We start from the raw sequence: 22,052 nt of genomic DNA, 5'->3' as shown, positions 1-22,052 counted from the left end.
GTATGTGATAAAAACCAAGGGCTGGTAAAAATTCAGGTAAGGGCAAAATGTTACAATATTCAGTATTCTCTGAGAGTAGATAAAACACCAGAGAAGAATGTTATTGTGGTAATGTGATAAGAAAAAAAATTACTCCATCTAAAAATATTAGTTTATAATGTTAGCTAAATTAAGCAGCTATTGATTTTTAATATTTGTTTCCTCTTACTGGCTTTTTTTTTTTAAGCTTTCAGAATTTATTATGGAATGCTCTCACTTTGAGTGGCACAGTGGAAGATATAGGCTCTGCAGCATGCTGGCTGCTCTGCCAGCAAAGTAAACAGCACTTCAGATAAGATTTGGGCTTGCAGCTTCTCTTAATGAGAACATCATCTTTCAGGGCACGGATTTGCTCATGTAACCAAATAGGCCATGCATGCCCCTATTTATTATAAAAATTAATATACAAAACAAACTCTATGTATCTATATGGGCAAGCTATATTATGCCTGTGTCTTATCTGCATAACTTAATTATAGCAGTGCTCAGCAGCTCAGAGAAGGAATGGCAGTGAAGCTCTGTGGCATCGTGTGGGTGCTTCAGCTGGGAAGGAAAATCCAGCATTGCTGATATGAGAAGGAGCCCTGTACTGCATCCCCACTGCCACACTCTGCTGGCAGTGCTCCTCTTCACAGGGAGCTCTAGATGATATGCACAGCACAAAATGCTGAGCTCTACACTGAGGTTAAAATCAGTGTGGAATAGAACACAGGAATTGGTGCTGTGTGGTATTTGATGATAAAATTAAATTGGATGCCTGTAAGAGGAATAGCAGCTATGCCATATTGCTGCTTGGATGCTGTTATCTTACATGTGTGTTCATTTTTCTTAATTCTAAAATAATGCTGCAAACATGGAGTGAAAGGGAAAATAACGTCAGATTTGTAATCTGTTCACAAATGCTGCTCCTTTTACCACAACCGTGATGCAGAGCAAGAGCCTCCTCACCATGCTTCCCCATTAAAGTGGGAATGATATTAAATGACACTGTCTTTTTATAAAATTCATCAGGAAAAACAAGGAAAGGAGAAGGGAAAGGCCATGAGGCCCAGCAGCTGCCCTGCTGTTGAGGCTGCTCAGCGGCTCCCCTATCTCAGAGGTATTTGATAACTCTGTGAGATCTCTGTCAGAGATCTGTCCTTCCACCAGTGCCACACCATCAACAGGGTGTACTGATAAAACTTTCTATTTCACAATAGCTTTTTTGTGTAATTGTAGTTCCACAGTGGCCTAAAAGGCACTTTGTTCTCCTTCCAGACCTATCCATAAATCTGTATTTTCCATTTTTTTTCTTTTAAATGAAAATAATTTAATTGTACTGATTGAGTTTTCTTTCCTATTATAAAACCTTCAAGCAAAAAGAATTCTTTAAAAGCTCTAGAGCTGAAAAATGTAAACTAAACTTTAAAATTTGCTAATTGTAAATCCCTTTGTCTTTGGGTTGCTGCATAGCAGATCAATTCCAAGTAATTACTATGTGAAAAATGTAGGACTTTTTGGTTCATATGTGTATTGAAAAGATGCAAAGCCAATATTAAAAGAATTTTAATTGGTTTGAGATAGTAGCAGGAAATGATTTTCCTTCATTTGTAGAATCAAAAAAAAATGAAAGTATCTCAGCTATTAAATTTGGGAAAGGAGTGCGTATTTCAGCACTGCAGTCACTGATGTGTGAAATACAGAAAAATGTTAATTGAGGTAGGCTTGTGAAGTGAAATTAGTTGCAAGTGGACTGTAGATGAGCAAAGGGATTCTTAGGGTGTTGCACCTCAGCCATACTTTCAGGTTAATTCATTAGAGATAATTGGAATGTTAAATAGCTTTCTATAAGGAATCACTGCTACAGTGGTCTAACACTTTTAATCTGATTGAATGAAATGCTAATTACCAATATTCAGATTTATGCTATGCTTATTTATGTACTTGCCACCCTTATTACTTCCTTGACTGCTGATAATATTTTCTGTCAAGGGTGACAGCCCTTCAATCATCTGAAAATAAGGGCTTGAATGAGGGAACTTCAGCAAGGGCTGCCTGTCCTGTCTCTATCCATGAAGTCTGCTAAAACACAGGAGCAGCTGAGCAGTCTTCAGTGTTTCACAGCTGATGAAATCCTCACAACACCTCCAGAGCAAATGCAAAGCCTTTGGTGTGGTTCTCTGTGTGGGCTTGACAGCATTTATATACCATTGCACCAAATTTCCAACAAATGGCAATTCTTGGCATAGACACCAGTGGATTTGCAGCCTGAGTACCCAGATGTGGTCTGGGTGCCTTTGTGACCCAGCAGGACCTGTTGCACGCCAGCCAGCAGGACAGATCCAGGGTCTCTGGAAGCAGGGAGAGGAGGTCTGGTCCTCCTGGCCCTGTCCCCTGGGCAGAGGCCATTCATGTGGGCAGACACAGTGTCCGTGCCCTCAGCCAGGAGTAAGGCAAATCAAATAATGCAGGATATATTCTCCACAGAACACCAAGGTGAGCTGTCAGGAATGAAGAGAAATGCTGATTTACACCAGAAACCCAAATATGAACCCATAGCCTGTCACAGATTTTCTTTTTTTTCTTTCCTTTATTTATGACTGTGACATAAGTGTCCTCTGCATCTATTTACTCTTACCTGGGGTCTCAGGCTTGCATATTTCATTTGCCCAGATGGGCTGCATCACTCTGTGAAGGATGGTCTCTCTGTGCTGGAGAGGTGCCTGTGCCAGGTCCCATGCATGTTATCTCTTATTTATTGCCTCCCTGGCGGCAGCCTGTCGCCAACAGGCAGATAATTAGAGTGGCTCAGGCTGGAGACCTGTGGAAAGTCTGGGTACTTTCATAATTAGCCCATAAATGCTGTAGGTTTGTGCTAGAATCCTCCACAATTTCCGCTATCAGAAGCTCAAGGTTCTTTCTTCAGTGACATATTTATCTTTTATTCTTATAAAAAGAGGAAATCTTTGCATTATGGATCTATTCTCATTTGTGTTGACTTATTTTTGATGGCTTCCTATTTAAAACAGACAGCTTTTGTTTTTGGAGAACCTTGGAATCATTTAAAGAGAAAAACTGTCCTTCTTTCTGCTTGTGCTCCCACCCTGTACAGAAAGAGAAAAAGCAAAAGGAAAAAGTAAGAATAGGAGAAAAGTGTTACCAGAAACAGCTAAACCAATAGCATAATCTGCAAGTTCTGTGCGTACTGTTATGATATCTGAAACATAATTATCAAGCTTAAGTTAATTAGACTAATGCTTAGAAAATCTGGCATGGCAGATTGTGGTAAGTAATTATATATCCCGATTAAAAGATGTAATATGCAGCGAGCAAAAGCAAAAAGAAAACTCCATTTGATACAGCCAGTGAACACAGACAATTAAGAAGTCAAGTAGATGAGCACCGACAAAGATACTGAACTTTGTGGAAGATGATGGGCAAGATGCCAATTTTTCAGTGGAACAGATTTTGCACAGTATCAGTCAAACTTTTGTTTTATGAAAATCCATGCTACTGTTTCCTAACTGAAATACACGAAGGGCCACTTGCTTTAGCATTAGGGCTAGCTGACATGAATACAAGGGAATGTGCAAACAAGAATGTGACATTAGAGTACTAGTTTACATATATATAGAAGTTGTGTAAATGGCTTTTCTTAAAAGCAATTCACAAGATGTCATATGAGAAATAAAGCTGTGAATGCAGTGTCTTCTGCAATTAAGTTTAATAATGATTATGGGTCAGGATGAATGGGGAGAGCTTGTGTGCCTTTGTACCGCACAGAATGTGCACAGGAAAACCCTGAAACACACTGAGAACATGGTCTCTTTTTTTTTTTTAAACTTTGCTTGAAGAAGAAAGTTTTGCTTGAAGAAGATAGTTTAAATAAAAAAGCCCTAAAGAAAGGAGAGAAATGTAACAAAAGACCTGTGAAAGAAGTTCGTATTGCAATTTCAAAATGTCTCTAAATAAATAAAATTATTTTGCAAGTTCTCCACAAAGTGTGTGACTTTACAACTGATTCCCCAATCAACTCCATCCTGAAGGAGGAGTGAGAAACCTGCAAAGCCCTAGTCTGGTAAATTCAGATGAAGCAAGTCCATGCATGATCCATTCTCTCAGCATTTAATCCACAAGTTTTTGACTGTGCTTCTGGAATAACGTGCAAGTTCTTCTCAGCAGAGCCACGTGTTTTATCCATATCTGCTGAAAATTGCTTTCATTTCCGTTGATCTCATTGTTTCCTAAGGCATGAACAAACTGATTGAGCTGAAAGCATACAAAATTACTTTTTTGTCTCTGGAAATTGGGAGTGTTAGGGTTGCTTTAGGTTGTCTTTGTACCTTTCCTACCCTCCATCCTGCATGGTGATGTGCTCCCCCTCCAAGCAGTGTGGGATTTTCTGTAGCTCTGGAGCATGTCCTGTGGATTATGCAAAGAGAAGGTGGTGATCTGCTGCCAGGATATCATCACCAGAACAGAACTTGCAAAAATATTGCGAACTAAAAAAGTTCCTGTGACTTTTCAGATGCGTATTTTTAAAATATCTGTGCTCAAAGGTTTTAATATTAATTTTGTCCAAAAGCAATGGTACTGAAGTCTACATATTAAATAATAATTGTTATGCAAATGCTATCAGTTTTTGATTTCTACATAGAAACATGGGGTGTCTGGGAGGTTTTAGCATGGGCAATAGCAACTGTTTTTTCCTAGGCAGTTTAATAATATTTTCAATATATTTTCATCAAAAACACCTTTCTACAAGTAGAAGCTACCAGCCTTAATTAACTGCCAGTCTATCCAGCTAAAATTAATTCTTCACAAATTCACAGTCCCTTCACTTAAATTAATTTCAGAATATTCTATTCCATGGCTATTATGCCATCCTTATTTTTCTGCATGGGCATTATGTGGGTACAACTTATTCCCCAGAAGAAGGATTTCAACAGAAGGCCAACACTGCAACACAAATACATCTTTGTGACGTTTGTACAATAGGGAAAAAATTACATGGGCAAAACCTCCTGTGATGCCCCTTAATAGGACAACTTCCTGCATAAGTTTTACAGCAATATTAATGGGCTGGATAAACTGGAAGAGGGGATTGGCCATCTGAAATCTCCAATTCTGCTCCCATATATGGGTCTGGTACTATCCACTGCCACTGGGTTATTGAGACATGGGAGCCTCCACTGGGTCTAAAAACTGTTCTAGGTATTGAAGATTTTCTTCCCTTTAAGAAATGAATTCACAGACTCAGGAGCATTAGCCCTTGATAAAATTTGTTTGGTTCTTATCCCACTAGGTCAGTGGAATATCAATAGATTCTTAATGCAGTCTGTATTTTAGAGTTTCTTTCATTTCTCAGAGCAAAAGTAAATGTCATTCATATTGGCAGGATGTAATGGGAACATTGAGACAGTAGTTTTTAAAAATATACACAACTTCTTTCAAATAGTCTTTGCCTCTCTCTTGTTTCTTCAATGTGTCTATAGCAATTACAAGGTCAGATATCCCTTAAGATGGTAGAAAAGGTCATTTTGTTGTCTTTTCTACCCCATGCCTCAGTGAAATATTCATGGTACAGCTCAGGTATTGGGCTCAAGTTTAATGTTTCGTTGCATTGCCATCTGTTTTGTTGTTGAAGTTGTTGTTGTTGTTGTTTTTTCCCTTGGAGGGGGGTGAGGGAGCCTGAAGGCAGCAGGGAGGGATGCTGGCATATGAGCCCAGACCTGATGGAAAAGAGGAGCAGTGAATCTGTAGGAGCAGAGTAGCTCCTTTGATCCACACTCTTCTTTTTTAACATTAAAAGTCCTTCTGGTGAAAATCTGCCATTGTGCATGTGGCTCATCAGTAGTAGATGTGGTAGGCTCTGTGCCTCCTCAAAGGCTATGAAGCCACATTAAAGTAGTTTTTTATATTAAATTGTAAAGTTCATTTATGTGACAGGGCATTGAAGCCCAGCTCTCACTGAGCCAAGTGGCATTAACAAGGTCCAAGGTGTGTGGAAATCCAAGAGATTTCCAGAGTGCTGCAGGGGCTCAGGGGCACAGGGCAGCACAGAGAAAGGATGAACCTGCAAGGGGATGCAGAGCACCAGGAGAACTTGGCAGCAGGTGCCCAAATCCCTTGGCCACAGGCAGCTGCCACCACCCACTGTGACAGAGCTGGGGACATCACAAGGACACAGAGGCCTGGGCAGGGAGGGTTTCTCTACAGTGGGTTTCTCACAGGTGTGTTTCAAGCTCTTTTGTGACTGTTTTTACTGTAATGAGAGTGTTTGGCCCATAATGACTCATCAGGATTTTCCAGATTCTTTTTGATCACCTTGCTCTTTTTCAGCATTTCCCTCTTACTGCTGTTGATTTAAATGTCATGACATTTTAAACATGACTTATTATAACAAAACAGTATATAAAACAATATGCTGCATAATAAATGCAGCCATATTTTTTTGAGTGAATGTTAAATGAGAGCAATTTACTCTTCAACCTATTTTACTACCTACTTACTAGAGGGTATTGGCTGCCTAAATCCCAGGGAGGCAATCTAGGTGGTGAAGTAGCCTTGCAAGGCTGAAAGCCAGAGAAGTACTTGAGGGGTGCCTGGGGGAAAAGGCTGCCCTGGGGATGTAGCTTTATCCAGGAGCGTTGTGATCCTGAGCCCTGGGAAAGCAGAGCAGGCAGGATCATCCTGGGAAGGTCTGTTGGTGAGTGAGGAGTCCCCTGAGAAGCACACACACAATCAGGCTGTGAAGCCCCTGTGGTTCACCACAGTGTCATTTCAGACCCTGAAGTCTCCTTGAAATCCTCCTACAGCCAGTGGAGGGAGTGACTCAGAGTATGAGTTACTCCAGAGCACACTGATGGAATGTTTTCATCTTCATTTCACAAAGTGGTGCAGGGGTGAGGAATTTTTTTAATAGCAATAAGCAAATTCCCCAGAGAAGAAGAAATACACGCTGTCCACCATGGGCTCTTCCTGCACATCCCAGAGATGTGGCGAGAGAGGTGGAACTCCCCCCTGGAGAGGAGGGCATGCTCCCATTCCCCTTGGTGGTGAACTGGCTCTGTGCCAATGCCACAGCACCTGCAGCTGATATCCTTTGTGCTGTCAGAAAAAGACAAAGAAAGCAAATAAACCAAATCAACCTCCTTAACACACATGTGTTTTCCTTGGCATGTCGTGAATCTTATTGAGAGTACGGCAAATATTTGTCTAAAGTTAAGAAGATTACTGAGGGAAGTAGTGACTTTGAAATTCACTGCAGCAGGAGCCAGAATACATCACCCTGATTCAGGCACCTCGAGGTTATCTCTGCTTTTGGAGTGGGACATGCACATCTCTCTGCAGCTCTGACCTCTTGGGAAGAGGCTTTCAGTCAAGTAATGCATGCACCTGCATGAAATTTTTGAATCACTGACTCTACCCTTGATTAAAGTGCTTTTCCTTGATTAAAAATAGCCTTTTTCCAAATGAGTAATGTTGCATGACAGGCTGTGCACGCAGGATAAGGTTTCTTCCAACATTATCACACTGATGACATTGCCATTTCTTAGCCAGGTCTCTGTGTGACACATTTCTCATGTGTAGGCAGCCCTCTGTAGCCAAGGCCATTAGGAAGCTCCCCACAAAAATCCACCTTCTCTTCCCAGGTGAGGAAGACTACAGAGGTGTTTGTAACATTATCTGCTAATTAGGAGAATAATGGGCATGGTGAAAATGTATCTAAACACTTCTATAGATTCTTGCCTGGATTCAAACCAGGTTGTAAATAGCAGTTCCCCAAGTCTTTGGCAAGTCTTCTTACCCCAGTGGATATTCCTTCAGGTATCTTCTTTATAATGTGCTCACTTTCCAAGAATTTTATCTCAGTTGGAGCCAAACTGGAAGTCTGTCAAGATCTGAGCTCTTCAGAGTGCAATCTACATATTTCACTGATGGTAAACCTGCAACTGTCGTTCTGCTTGTGGCTTGCTTGTCTTTTATATTTTCAAAAGCAAATTTCTTAAGATTCCTTTCATATTTAGTCTTTTTTTATCAGAATTGTTAGAAACGGTGGTTTGCAGAGTTTATTTTAGCAAAGCACTTAAACATGTATGCTTAAGGGTTTTACTTAACCTTTATGTGTTTCCACAAAATTCTCTTCATCTAAGTGCTAAATAGGGTGCAGTTATTCATATGTAAAGTGTGGGGTTCAAGTCTTTCCTCAAAGCACAACAATAAAACTGGAAAAATATTTGCAGTCACTAGGACAAAGAGTCAACAGGAGGGTAAAGAACCACCACTCTCTAAAACACACTTTTGATAAACTGAGGTTTCCAATGGAATATGTGCTTTGCAGCAATATCAGCAGCTGTGAGGTAGCAGCATATTTCATGCAGAAGCAGTAAAAAAATTGGAGAAGGATTTTCCAGTAGATACTTTAAAAATTGTCTCCTATAAAATGCAGATAATTTAGGCTTTTTTCCCATCTCCTTAAATAATTCAGATTTAATGCAGCATGTAAAACCCACCCCAAAATCAGGGATTTCTGATTCATGCAAACACAGATATCTGTATGATATAGAATCATAAGCAAAGTCAGCAGATGAGAAAATTATAGGATGTGGGTTTTTTCTGCAGTGTTCACTGTAAATTAGAGCAATTAAATTACAGCAGTTTTGTAGCTGTAATTAAATATGGAGATGGGCCCAGAGATGTGGAAAGCTCTGAACTGCCTGAGCTGCTGAGGCTGGGAGGGGGAGCAGTGGGAAAGGGGCTTGGAAAGGGGTCCTGATCCCACAGCACTGCATCAACACAGAGTCTGCTGGGTGCTGTGTGTGCTCAAGGGGGAGCCTGCTGGGCTTGGTCTCTGCCTTGTTCTTGCCTTTCCTGGGCTCTGAGCAGAACTGGGGTGATCTCAGCTGGGAGACAAGCCCAGGGCTGGGAGCTGCTGCAATGATTCCCCACCATGATTTTTCCCAGGTAGGTGGAACAGGATGTGTAAGGGCATGTGATTCCAGCATCCCTGAGAAGCTGCTTTGTGAAACTGCTGTGTTTCATCCATTATTCTTTCATTTTACATTGCAAGTCAAGTCAGGACTTGAGGCACAGCTGAAGGCAAATGGGATGGAGGCAGGAGGCTCAGACTGGCAGAGGAGGGCACCTACCAAAAAGCTCCCACTCCTTTCAGCAAGGCAGCAGAGAGTGAGGAAAGGCTGGAGCATAGCAGGAGGTGCAGATAATAGCAGTAAATGCTGCATTTAATCACATTGTGCAGTGGGGTGGAAATGAAGTCTTACTCTGAGCTTGTAAGTGAAATACAAAGAGAAGTGAAAGGAAAGAAAGCACTGGGGGAAAAGAGCAAAGAGGTCAAGACCAGGGAGAGCGGGGTAAAGGAAACAATTCAGGAGTTAAGTTGTAAAAGCAGTAGCAGAGGAGGCTTAGATGGCTGGAAGCCATCACCAGGACCGTCCCACTATCACCAAAGGAGTTTTCCCCCATGAGGTGGAGGTTCCCCACAGCTGCAGTGCCAGAAGAGGAGCAGGGGTGTGCTCTGCAGTGTTTTGGTCACACAGCTCTGCTGCCTTGAGGGAGCTGGGGGAAGCAAGGTGTAGCAGCAGCCCTGGGATAAAGTTTGTCTCCAGCCTCTGGAAATGGTTGCTACTGGTGAGAAGAAATTAGATTTTCAGCCTCCTCATGGTTCATGTGTTAATCTGATGTTGAGATATCACTCTGAATATTTCACCACAGTGTGATTTGACTATGGAAAAGATGCCTGGATATCCCAAGGTGTGTTGGTAATAATGAACACCAGCAGCTGGGTAATGCCTGATCTCTGATTCAAGCCACTGGCAAAAATTCATTCTTTTTATTTTTTGTAGCTACTGGTTTTGATAATACTATATTTTATAATTGCTGAAGCAGCTGAGCTTTGTTATGTTGCTGCAGTTTTGTGTAATTACTCTCCATCACTATAATTTTTCTTTTAGTTAAATGCATTGGAGGTTATAAACTCTTAACTATCAACTATAAATATTCATGGGGAGTGAGAATAGTTCTAACTACCATAAAAGCTTTTTCCCAATAATTTTGGCTAGTGCTCTGTATTTACACAGGTTGCTTTGCTGATGGTGTTATGGCATAAGTAGAAAAAAAAAATATACATATCACTTCAAGCAACAGCCAGTCATAGACCCAGGTCCCCTATAGTCTGCTCTGCTGAGAATTCTGGGCCCCTCCACAAAGGGCAAGAAGGAGAGGTCCCCCAATGTGAATGTGCTATAAAACAATATTGTGTTTCCCTTAAGAATTGCAGTGATAAAAACATAGCCCATTCTGCAGCACTAGCAACTTTAATAAAATAACATAAAGCACAGCTGTCAGGTCTGCCAGCATCTCACACTGGGAGACATGAGGGAGAAAATGAACACTTTTCACAAGCAGAAATATTCAAAGAGCTGCACTGTTTACATGTAATCAAGACTGACAGTCATAGATTATCAGTGGAAGAGCATTTTCTGCTTGAGGTGAAAGAAGAGGATAATTTATCAGGAAGCCCAAGAAGTCAGACATCAGTAATGATCTGCTTGAAGAAGGGCATATCTTAGAAATAGTGCATTTATTTGTACTGCAAGGCAAGAAGGTGTTTGGAGTTATAAACACAAGCCTTGGTGCTTGAGGAATGTTGAGCAGATCCAGTGTGTAATTTGCTGGGCAGCTGTGATTAGAGACCTGACTAATGTATGTGCCAGTGCTTGTTCAGAAGATTAAAAGTAAAATTTAGCATAATAGAGATTGTCTAAAAGAGCTGCTCGTGCTCTCTCATCCTGTTCCCTCCTTTTGGAGTTATCCAAGCTCTGCTGAGGGCGTTGCTCACCTTCCTGTTGATGCTCAGGGTTCAGAGACACTCCTGTAAAATGCCTACAAACAGGTTTGGTTTCAGAGAATTTGGGGCTTTTGGAGTTTTGCACTAAAACATTTTGTCCACCTGGTGCAATGCTTTTGCATCACCTTTCTCTTATGAAAACAGGCCAAATATCAGCTGCTTTGAAATGGTAACTAATTTGGAGCCCTACAGAAAAGGTTTTATAGGCTCACCTTGCCTTGGTGTGCTCTGAGTTTGCAGAAGTAGAACTGTTGTACAGAAAGTAGCACAAACTTCAAGCTAGTCTGTGTTTGGATATGTCTGATTAAGGATGTCTGCTCAGCTTATCCAGCTTGTACTCTGACAGGGGTAGGCAAGATGGATAAATCACTATTTTTATGAATAGTTATCTGGCAAATAGAGGCACTGTTTTGCCCTTTAGGTTGAACAGAACCTTGGAGTGTTCTCGAGGTGCAAGAGAGTGTTGCTTCCTCAGCTTAATCCAAACTTTCAATACAAGTCAGATGTTTGCAAAGATTCACAGCTGGGACTTGCGTGTATGTGTCAACATGAGCACACTCTGAGGCACAGAAGTCCCTAAGAAACAAGTTTCAACTGTTATGTTTGTTCCCCACCTGAATTCTGAATCAGTACAATTCATTACTGAAATGTCTATGTTCTCCTCTCCTGAAAGCAGCTTTACAACTTTTCAGCCACATTTCAGTTCTCCCCATGAGGACCTCTGTAAGCTAAAGCTAAAGCTGCTTTTTACTTTTTTTTTTACTTTATGTAAAATCTTACTTTATGTAAATTTGTACTTTATGTAAAATGTTTTTGTTTGTTTTAATTAAGAGAGATTAAGACAGTCTCTGTAGTATTTTGGCTGGGCTGCTCTGTGTCCTGGGGGCTGTGCATGGCAGCCAGGGCTGCTGGGCTTCCAGGCAAGTTTCAGGATTCATTGCTGCTCTCCATACATCTGTTTGAACCTCAAAGATTGATTATTTTTAAAGGTTAGCAGTTATGTAGCAGAAGAAACCCTCACCTTTGCCAGCTTCAAGAAGTCACTGTGGTCTGTAACTGCACAGTTTTAATTTAGACAACAACAACAGCCATTGCAGGTTAACCCTCCTTATTACAACTCACTCCAGGTTTTTTTAAGAGGAAAAAAAAAATCACCACCTACCAGTCCCACCCCCACTGCACCAGTGTCCACATGGAGCCAGCCTCACCTGGAGTGTGCAGAAATGAGAGAGAAGGGAGAGCAGCAGCCAAATCATGTCACTAAAAGCAATTCTGGGTTAAACAAGGAGACCTTGAGGAGCAGGGGCAGCTCTCCTTGCCTTCCAGCCTTTGCCTGCTGCACATCCTACCAGCATTAGTTTGAATGAGCAAAACTCTGCTTTTTTTCAGAGAACAGCTCACACCTCAGTCGGATTTACCACCCCTTGCCTTGTCCTGGTGCATTCTCCTGTGAGGTGTGAGCATTCCCAGTCCATAGAAAGCACAGGGTGATGGAAACTCTTTCCAATAACTCATGGCAGGTCAGCTGTGGTGCCTCCACACCCTGTGGGTGTGAGCAGAGGGTGACAGCAGAGCTGTGGACCCAGGGCATGTGCTGACAGTGTGTACACCACACCAGTCCCTGCCTTTTAAATCTTTCTCATTCTGTGGCATCATTACAAGATTGATTTATAACATACTTAGTACTAATGTAACAATGAAGATTAGTCTTCTCTGAGTCGAACAGTAATACACTTTAATTTGCCTACAGCTACTGCATTGTCATTGTATTGGCATGAAAGGAAATGGTTTTCTAATGCAGCTTCATCTGCTGAGCAGGGGGAAATCTGTGCTGCAGAGTGTAAAGCTACATGGGACTCTAGCTGGCAGCAAAATTCAGAGTAGGAGAAACATAACATAAATAAAAGTATTTGTGAGTTGGAGGTGTGCTAACAATCCTAACATTCCATATCCAGTAATGCACTTTGCTTGAAGGTTCATGATGGCTTCATCTTTGTTTTCTCACCACTTCATCTTCTATATTATAATTTTTCCTGCAATAAGAGGTGTAAATTCATTAGTTTTCAAATTTTTTTTTGCGACATTAACAGGAAGTTGGTATTATGAAGTTCCTTAGAAGCACTGGTGCTGTTAATGCAGTCTGTGCTGTGCTCTAAACCTCAAGAACCACTGGAATCTCAACACTTGATCTGTTAAGTAAATGTTTCTGCTGTCTGGTGTAAATGCTGCCTTCACTTGACAAGTGTCAGGCGTTCTTTGAAGGGACATGTGCACAAATTGTCACTCAAGTGCCAGTATTTACCCTAATGTGGAGCTCCCCTCTTCAGGAAAGCAGCAAAGCTGTCAGCTGCTCCCTTCTTCTTGAGTGGCAAAGGAAGAAATTATCATGTCTGGGACAATATCATGTAACAGTTACTGCATTTGGTTGTGGGCATAGTGTGCCAGTTGGACACAAAAATTATGTTTCTTATACTTTTCTTTCCCCCAAGAAATCAATTAAATATAATCATGCTTAAAATAACAGGTTTTGTTTCTAGACCAGAGATGTGTCTTGCTTTCAGCAATGGCAGGGAAGGATTGAGATGTATGCAGAGAACGAATGAAAAAAATATTAATATAAACTGCTGGTGGGAAGCAGTTGCAACAGGGCCTTATCACAATAGGTCTTTGATAGGAAAGGTGGGCAGAGGAAAAGACAGAGAGAAAAATTCACAGGAAATAGTGACAAGGTGTCCAGCTCACTCCTCTGGTGGGGTGGGTGCTTCAAAAGACCTGAGTGTTCTCCTGTTGGTTTATCTGCCAGCTTTGCATCAATTACCAACAAAGTGTCTGAGCATCAGCCCACCGAGCTGAGCCTGTCCCTGCCTGTCACTCACCCTGGTGCTGTCCTTGTAAATGCAGCCACTGTCACCACTCTAAACCAGCAACCTTCACCCTTCCTCTCTTCATCACCAGGTCCATCCATCCTGAAGGCACATGGAATAGTTTGATTGATTGCCCTAAATTTGACATTAAAACTGAAAAAATAATAAACTGACTTTTTCTTTTCTCCCTCAAAAAGCTGCAGCGCCACGACAAAGATGATTCCCCTGACAAGTGGAGGACAGAAGAAGAAATGGCAGCTGAAGCAGAAATTCTGAAGAAGTATTTCCAGGAAAATTAGAGGTAATGATCTGACCATTGACTTATTCCTGAAGCACCCAAGCCTTTGCTCAAGTCTCCAGAGGCTTCTTGAAGACAACAGGGCAAATATCTAGAATGAAACAAAAGAAAACAAAGCTCTTAGTTTTGTGTTGTTTCCGAAAGGTCACAGCACTCCAACAGTGGCTGAAATGACATGCTCCTTCTTGAACAAATCAGCACCCGTCCTAGAGCATTTTGCTTCCAGACAGCAAAAATAATGGTGTATCCAGAAATTAGAATCATCAGCATTTACTGAAGAGGAGTCTTTGTCCTAACATATCCTCCCACTGTTTTTAGGACAGAAAACAGCCCTGGTACCTCTACACAGAGCTAGAACTGGTGTGTCTGTGTACAACCACATATGCATATGCACCTATACATTGCATCAGAATTCAGACTATAGTGGGCATAAATTCTAACCTCACCTGTCAAGTATTAAATTATTTGATCATTCAACTTCCAAAACTAAGCCTGCTGCAAAACTGCCTGTTCTGCTAAATTTTCACTGACCTTAAAAGAAAGATTTGCAGGGAGGAATAGAAAAGAGAAAACACTTGGCAAACACTAACATTGGTGCTCTAGAAATTGAGAGTTTTTCATTTTGTACCTGGAGTCCCAGGAGCCAGATTCTTCCAGCAGAAATGAGCTGGCCTCCAGAGATCAATGTGAGTTAGGCTGGGGGGTAATACTGCAGCAAGGATGCCAAATCTCCCTCTCCCCTGCTCCCCTATGCTGTTTGCCATCATCCAGCACTCTCACTTCTCTGTCATTTCTGGCTGTTTCATGTTTTCCCTCTGTAGAACCAAAATCCCAGAAATAACTCTCCTCTCTCTCTGTGACTCACTGCTTGCAGCCTGGCTTGAGAAATCTTGAGCTAAACCACACACTGTATGGGTGGCACACTTAGGTGGCAGCTCTCATCTCCTGTGCCATGCAAATGGCAAATTCAAATGCTATTTGGATGGCATTTTGGATGACTCCATTTGGAGTTCAGCAGATTTCCCCTTCCATTTTTTTTTTCTTGCATCGTGACCATGCTCTTGTCTTCTCCAGCCAAAGTAGCTGTGCCCGCCCTTCTGTGGGTGCACAGAAAAAGCCATGGAACACATTTATTCCCATCTGGGAAGGAAATTCCTCCCCAGCAGCTGGGACCTCCAGGGTTTGGAGCAGCAGGGTTTGGCCTACACAGTCACATTTCTGCAGCGGCTGCTGGAGTTGCATTTAGATACCCACTTTTCACCTTCTCAGAAATATGCTGCTGAAATGTGAATTACTCAGGCAGGAAGAGCATATCCTTGGTAATGCATGTGTAAGCACTCTTCTCTAACAGAGGCATTATGTGGTGCTTCATCTGTGGCCCAGCAACCAATGAATAGTACTTAGGGGAAAATGGCACATCCCTATTCCAGTGTGATATTGTTTCCCTTTATTGATTTGGTAGGTTTTGGGGGGATTTTTTTTTGGTCTCCTCAGAAATAAATTGGAAATGCATTTTTTCCTAGAGATTCTCAAAGGAGTTGGAATTAAATCCCCACATATCAATAAAATGTTCTTTATCTCTTCTGATATTAAACACAAGCTGGACAGATGATATAAATCCTTTCCTGCAAGCAAATTGGTGTGGCTGGACATCTATTTCCATTTATTATGAAAATGAGTCAGTGTGTGTCTGCATGGATGACCTCTTGCTACGTTTCCCGTGATATTAAGGTCATTACCTTTCCTAGAACAAACTGGTAAATTAAATCTTCCTGGCATCATTATCATGAGAGTGCCTAGTCCTTCCAGCCCTTGATTCCCAACATCAGGCATCACTGTCAATCTCTTCTCCCCAACATTATTTTGCTTCTGAAGCTTAAGGCTCTGAACCTGAGATAAAGGTGTATCTATGCATTCTGCATTTCTCAGCCTTTGTCTTCTCTCCTAACCTTGCTTCTAAAGCCATGAAGATTGAAAACTTTTGGCAAATTAACAAGGTTATATGCATCCTTCTTTGAAGCTATTTTTGCATTTCACCTACAAAGGATTTATTTTGCCATTTGTGGGTTTACCTGAATGACACTTGACTTGAGGTTTTTTCGTGCAGCATAGGGAAAGTCAGAAAGAGCTGAATGTGGGTGTTCTGCAGCCAATTAATAGCAATTTTTAAGGCTTCATGCATTATTTTTGTACTTCATTGTTTTGTTTAAAGAAGCCCAGCTTGGCTAGCTTAGCCTGGGCAGACTGAGCTGTGTTTAGGGCTTTTCCAGCTACTCTCACATTTATCACAAGCCCTTCTCCACCTGCCACAACTCCTGTATGAGTGGACAAGGTCCAGTAGCACCTTTTAAATGTATTTAGAGACTATCTAATCAAGAAGGACTTGCATGTACCTTTTTCCTAATAAATACTTGAATAAGGCAAGCAGCTCTTAGTTCTCTCCCTACATGCTGGTGCTGTTCCCTCTTGGCTGCCTAACTACAGTTAAGTGCTTCTACATCAGTCCCCAGATGACCCAAAATATCCACCCACTTGCTTAAGGAAACGAACACATTTAGCCTTGCTAAGTTCCACCCTTGAGAAAATGCTTATCTTTAAATATTTTATCTCTGTGTGCAATATCAGTGAAGGAATTTGTGCTTTGCATGTGTTTCTGCTCTTCCCCCGGGTGTCCCCATGCCACTGTATCCCACCTCATTAGAAGGACTTGTTCTTTCTGCTCACAGAACTGTGTCTGCACAGCTAAAGCTCAGGAGAACTTCATGTGACTCTGGAAGAGAGAAAGAAAAGGAAAGAAAAACTTTCTAGGGGAGGATATTTAATATAGAATTTCCCCAGTTAGTCACTCTGTTGTTAGTAGCACCAGGATTTTACTTTTTTACAGCCTCTTTGGGAGCTGTTTCTCATTCTGTGTTGGCTGTCCTCTGGTCAGCTGTGTTTGATAACTTGGTTGCTTTTTGAGGTGGATGCACAGGGAAAAGGCCCCTACTCAAAGAGCAGGATTTGATGCAGCACCCTAATTTCCAAGCCTATTTTCAGATGTGCCTCTTGAATTTTCTGGCTATGTATAGCTGGGTGTTTTGATAGTCTGTTTTGAGCATTTTAAATTGCACATGCCAGCAAAAAGGCTAAAGATTAAAAGACTTTAACCTTCAGATAGTATGTGAAAAATGTTTCTCTTCAAAGGCAGCTTCACTCTGTGTTGTTATTTCTGAAGAAAGAACCAGGCTGCACAAGTTTCAGTAGTTTTCCTATTTTGTGCATAACTGAAGTAATACTTTTATGCCATTAGAAAAGTAGTCAGTCTTAAGTACAATGTCAAAATGTCCCTTTGCATAAAGAAGTTGACAGTGATATTCTGTTGCCAAGTGCTTGGAGTTACAAATATTCAATAGCTTTTAATTGCTTAACCACCTGAATATTTTGTGTCCTGCAACATGCCAAATTCTTGAAGAAATCCCTTCAAATAACGTGTCCTGCACAGTCTTGCAGGATTTCTGGTGTCAATTCTCCCCCTTGTCCCCAGTCTGGCAACGTTTCTGGATAATATAGTCTTTCCAGCTTTTCTAAAATGTATAAATTTTATTCCTTTTTCCCCCCACTCATTCTTTGAGAGCATTCATCCTGCCTCACAGCTGCCTGTTCTGCACCAAGATTCTGCATGTGTGAAAAAATGCTGTTCTATTGCCTTCAGCAGGGAAATTACCCCTGATAGCAGCAGCTGGCCAGGGGGGAATTTAAACTGGCAATTTGACTTGCATCTGATTTTGCTCCAGCACCTCTGGAGTGTGACAATCCATGCTGCATGCATGAGAGTGAACACCAGAGCAATCCCATCACTTTCCTTAAATTTAGGCAAGTATACAAAATGACTTGCAACACCCATCTTTGCTTGTTTTACTGTAAGAAAAACCCTCCTATCATTTCTGGTACTTTAAACTGCATAAACCCCCAAAGAAATGGCTGTGTCTGTGATCCACAGGGTGAATCTGGGATGCAGTGAGGACAGGCTGACCCCTGGCTGGGCACCACAGGCATGGCCAGAGGTGTTTTCTGCACTTGGTGCTGCCTGTTGGCAAAGCAGAGTCACTGGGCAGCTTTGAGGAGCACAGCAGGCTGGGCCATGGGACATGGGAGCAGGGACAAGGGTGCAGCAAGCAGAAACCCTCAGTATTTTCAGAGCCTCACTTGATAAAGCTGAGCAACCTTCTGAGTGCTTACACTGGAGTTAGAGCCAGGTGGTGCCTGGGCTGGGCAATTCCCAGAGGGCATGGTCTGGGAGCTATTTGTGTGTAATCCTGGAGTAAATACACATCCCAGTAATCTGCTATAGATTTCTCTGCACTCCAGACTTAAGTGCTATTAATTATATCCCCCACTCAGAAGCCTCCAAGAAGCATTAATTAGAAAGCAGGAGCTGGCAGTTTGCTTGCCTGTGTGAAACTATTATGACCTGGGAATGAAGTACAAGCTTCAAAAGAAACACATTTTATGAAGGTCACCTTGAAAAATATCATAAAAATCTGTCAGAAGAGAATGCAGCACTCCAAGTGTGCATTTCAGTGTGACATTATGCTTTAAGTAGTTGGAAATAGCAAAGAGAAGATGGATCAGATCATAGGGTCTGTGCTTTTCCACCCAAAACTCTCTTTTTTTCTGCAGTAAGTACATATAAAGTAATGTTTTTGTCATTTCAATGGGATGCAAGGAAAATTAATTATCAACACCAATCCAACAAACATAATCTGCCCTTGCTGGTAATTTTTAAGTGTAAAATATCCAGACTCTCCAACTCTGCAGCAGGGAGGAGGTTTACACAGGAATTACATTACCTCTTCAAGGTGTAAACAGCCAGAAGTGGTGCAGTGACTGCACAGCAGTGACACCCAGACTGGAAAGCTCAGGGCAAAAGGCTTCCCCAAATAAATGTGCTCTGCTAATGCACAGCAGCCTCAGTGTTGAGGTTGATTATTTTTCTGGTTGAAGCATGTGATTATTTCTTATGAAAACAGAGCTACAGGAGAGCTAGCTGGAGTTATAAATGAAATGTCATCCTCTTGTGGGAGGCAATGATGTCCTCCTCACACCCATTCCAGGGCTCTGTTTTGAGGCTGAAAGTAGCACTGTCCTGAAAGTTATACATTATTATACAAAGGTATTTAATTTCCCTATAGGTGGCCATTTAATTCAGCTGTCCAGTACATGAATTCCATACAGCACTGCTTGGATCCTGTAATTATGGCTACAGTAGAAACATCAGGGCCAGGGACACAGACACGATTTTACAGCAGAAATGCAAAGCAGCAAATGTGTTTCTGTTGGTGAAGAAAGCTGACAGCCAAATGTTCTCTTAACCTGCACATCCAGCAGCCTGAATGCCTACCTGGGCTGCCTGTCAAAATCATATATTGTCAGTGGGATCAGTTCTTGATTCATCCTTGGCTTGGTGTGTCTCATTGTCCGAGAGGAAAATGGGGGAAGCTGAGCATAAGTGGTGGACATTTGATTGAGGACCTGGGGTGAAAGAGCTGAGGTGCAGGACAATGCTGAGCTTCAAATAAGGATGATATCAACTGTGACCGGGTATTTTTACACCCAAACCTGTGCTAAAATGGTGCAAATCTCTTGCCCCCAAAGCTGCCAGAGGATGCTCCTCCCGAGCAGCCAGACCCTCCTCGAAGCAGATTCACAAAATCCGTGCCAAGTGATTCACAGGCTGCCATCGAACTGTCACTCACGAGGGGCTCACAATGGAAACTGTTGCTCGAAATGCCGTGGGAATGGGAAACATATGTTTCAGTGAGAGAGACAATCAAACAAAGGAGTGGGTGGCTGGGGAATTGCAGCCACAACAGCGGCAAGAGCCGAGCCTCGCGCGCAGCCCGGGAGCGAGTTCGGGGGCCGTGCCCTCATCTAACACTTGGGTAACAGCTCTGTGCTTAATAAGCTGAGATAATTTCCCCAGTATTGAAGCCAGCTCTAAACATGTTCTGAAGTGAAGGTACAAAACTGAAGATACCAAGCCAAAAGCCTATTTCGTGCTCAATTATAAGCAAAGGTTTGTATGGTGGTATCCCGTTGCTGTAGCTGCTGCATAATAGAACTGCCCAGAGAGACATTGGAACCAGCAGCTCTACATGACCTCAGAGCTTCAGCACTGCCTTTGTGTGAGTGTCGTATCTAGGCTGTGTAGGTGGAAAGGCATTAATAACTCCTGCAGTAAGCAGTTATTTGAGAAGGGAAGGGGGTGATGGATATTGGAAATATGTTGGACTGAGCGTACTTGAGGCTCTGTTGTTTGCCAGGATGTCAGTCTCTACACAAAAGCAGAGGAATTGCAGGGATAAACTCAAGTGCCCCACTTGTGTCAGGACCTGGGAATGCTGCAAGCCTCCAGCTACCACTGCAGTAGCACCTGTGCCGAGAGTTTGTGCAGGGATTTCACAAACAGCTTCCACAGCTTCAGGCTCTCAGCATTTCTATTTCTCTGCTTCAAGAACACCTTCACATCTGTCATGGCACCTATTACAGGTCTTTTACTAGGATGGACCACCAAGAGATGTATAAAATTGGAGCAGACATGGCAAGAAATGCCCCATTAATTCTCCAGCATGTGAGGCTGGGGGCATTTTCTGGGTGATGGTCCCAAATCACTGGTTTGTAATTCCTTGGCATTAGGCAGAGTCCCACCACATGGTCAGGATGGAGGAGGATAAACAAGAGATGATAGTCTTGAAAGATTATTTGTAGGAGCTTATATAAGAGATCATGAGCCCCAAAGAGTCTTGCATGAGGCTATTACAGCAAAATAGATTTGAAGAGTAAGAAACTGGATTTGATGACACAAGATGCCCTTTCTAATCCTTTGTTCCTATGAGGAGCGGTCAGCAGAGCTGGGGACTGTGCTGCCTTACTCAGGGACATCAGACAGGTGGCCTCACTTCATGTTTGTTTTTTGTAAAATGATCCTGACCTCTGTCCAAGGGTGCTTTGTGAGTTGGGAATGAAAAGCACGATGTGAAAGGCAGGCATTACTATTATTTGCAAGTGCGGTTTATTGAAAAAGCAGATAAGAAATTGGACAAATCTCTTTCTTGCTTTGGTAAATAATTTTAAAATAGTTGTGTGCAAGGCTTTTCTTCTTCCTCTGTTGCTGGGGCTGTAATAGGAGCTGCAATGTGCTGTGTGGGGGTTTAACACTGAACATTTCCTTTTGCCTATTGCTGTCAGTGACTCCTGTCAGAACACACTAATGAGCACCTAAGTCGTTAGTAATAAACAGCCTCGCATTTTGTCTTACTAACAAAGATCAAAGCTGCTATTATATGTAATGATCTGTTATGTTTGATACTTCTCAGGTAACAAAGTGTTTGGAACAAGTCCCATGACACCAGAAAGTCCCCAGAAAGAAAAACCTCATTCTCCAGTTCTCAGTGGCCCTGGAGCTGCAGCTTGACAATTTTATTATGTTCTACAAATATGGGATTCTTCCATGAAAAATTTTATTGGACCTTTGGATATCATCAAGGTTGAATTCCAGCTAAGACAACTAAACAGCACTGGTTCAAAATATTGCTCTGAATTGTAACTCATATTTTTCTGAATTGTGTACTTGGGAATGAATCTTTTTAAATTGTCCCTTGGCCTAAATAGAAATAAAGTGCCAGGAAAATCAGGTAGCTACTGTGTTTAGGTACATTATAAAGTGTTTACTCCATGTTGTGCTCTTTGATTCAGTTACTGTATGGAGGCTATTTTATCATAGAAAAATTAGATCTTTTAGCAGTGTGGCAATTCATACAAACCAAGACTTTGTTACAGACTAGCCAAGATAAACATGGAAAGCTGCTTTTTCTTCAGGTGAGTTCTATAAGAAATATTAAGCTTCCTGAGATCTTTCTTTTTTCTGTTCTTTTAATGCATTATGAAAAGGCCTCTGGAGTTTTAAGGGACACAAAACACTTCTGTAAAACAATTAATATGGGAAGTTGCTCATGGGATA

General features: G+C 41.8%; 1 protein-coding gene across 2 annotated transcripts in view; it reads left to right on the top strand.

The window, feature by feature from the left end:
* Positions 1–21,746, top strand: part of FHIT (fragile histidine triad diadenosine triphosphatase) — a 518,625-nt gene extending 496,879 nt beyond the window's left edge. For both annotated transcript variants that reach the window (XM_054516097.1, XM_036391301.2), the window contains 2 exons: positions 13,950–14,053; positions 21,409–21,746. In XM_054516097.1, the coding sequence (XP_054372072.1) occupies positions 13,950–14,051 (102 nt within the window). In that variant the 3' untranslated portion in view covers positions 14,052–14,053; positions 21,409–21,746. The remainder of the gene's footprint in view (positions 1–13,949; positions 14,054–21,408) is intronic.
* Positions 21,747–22,052: the final 306 nt, after the last annotated feature.

Source organism: Molothrus ater, chromosome 11 (genome assembly GCF_012460135.2).
Source record: "Molothrus ater isolate BHLD 08-10-18 breed brown headed cowbird chromosome 11, BPBGC_Mater_1.1, whole genome shotgun sequence".
In the NCBI taxonomy this organism is placed as follows: Eukaryota; Metazoa; Chordata; class Aves; order Passeriformes; family Icteridae; genus Molothrus; species Molothrus ater.
Note: the sequence above shows the minus strand (reverse complement) of the source record. Positions and strands in the feature narration are given on the sequence as shown.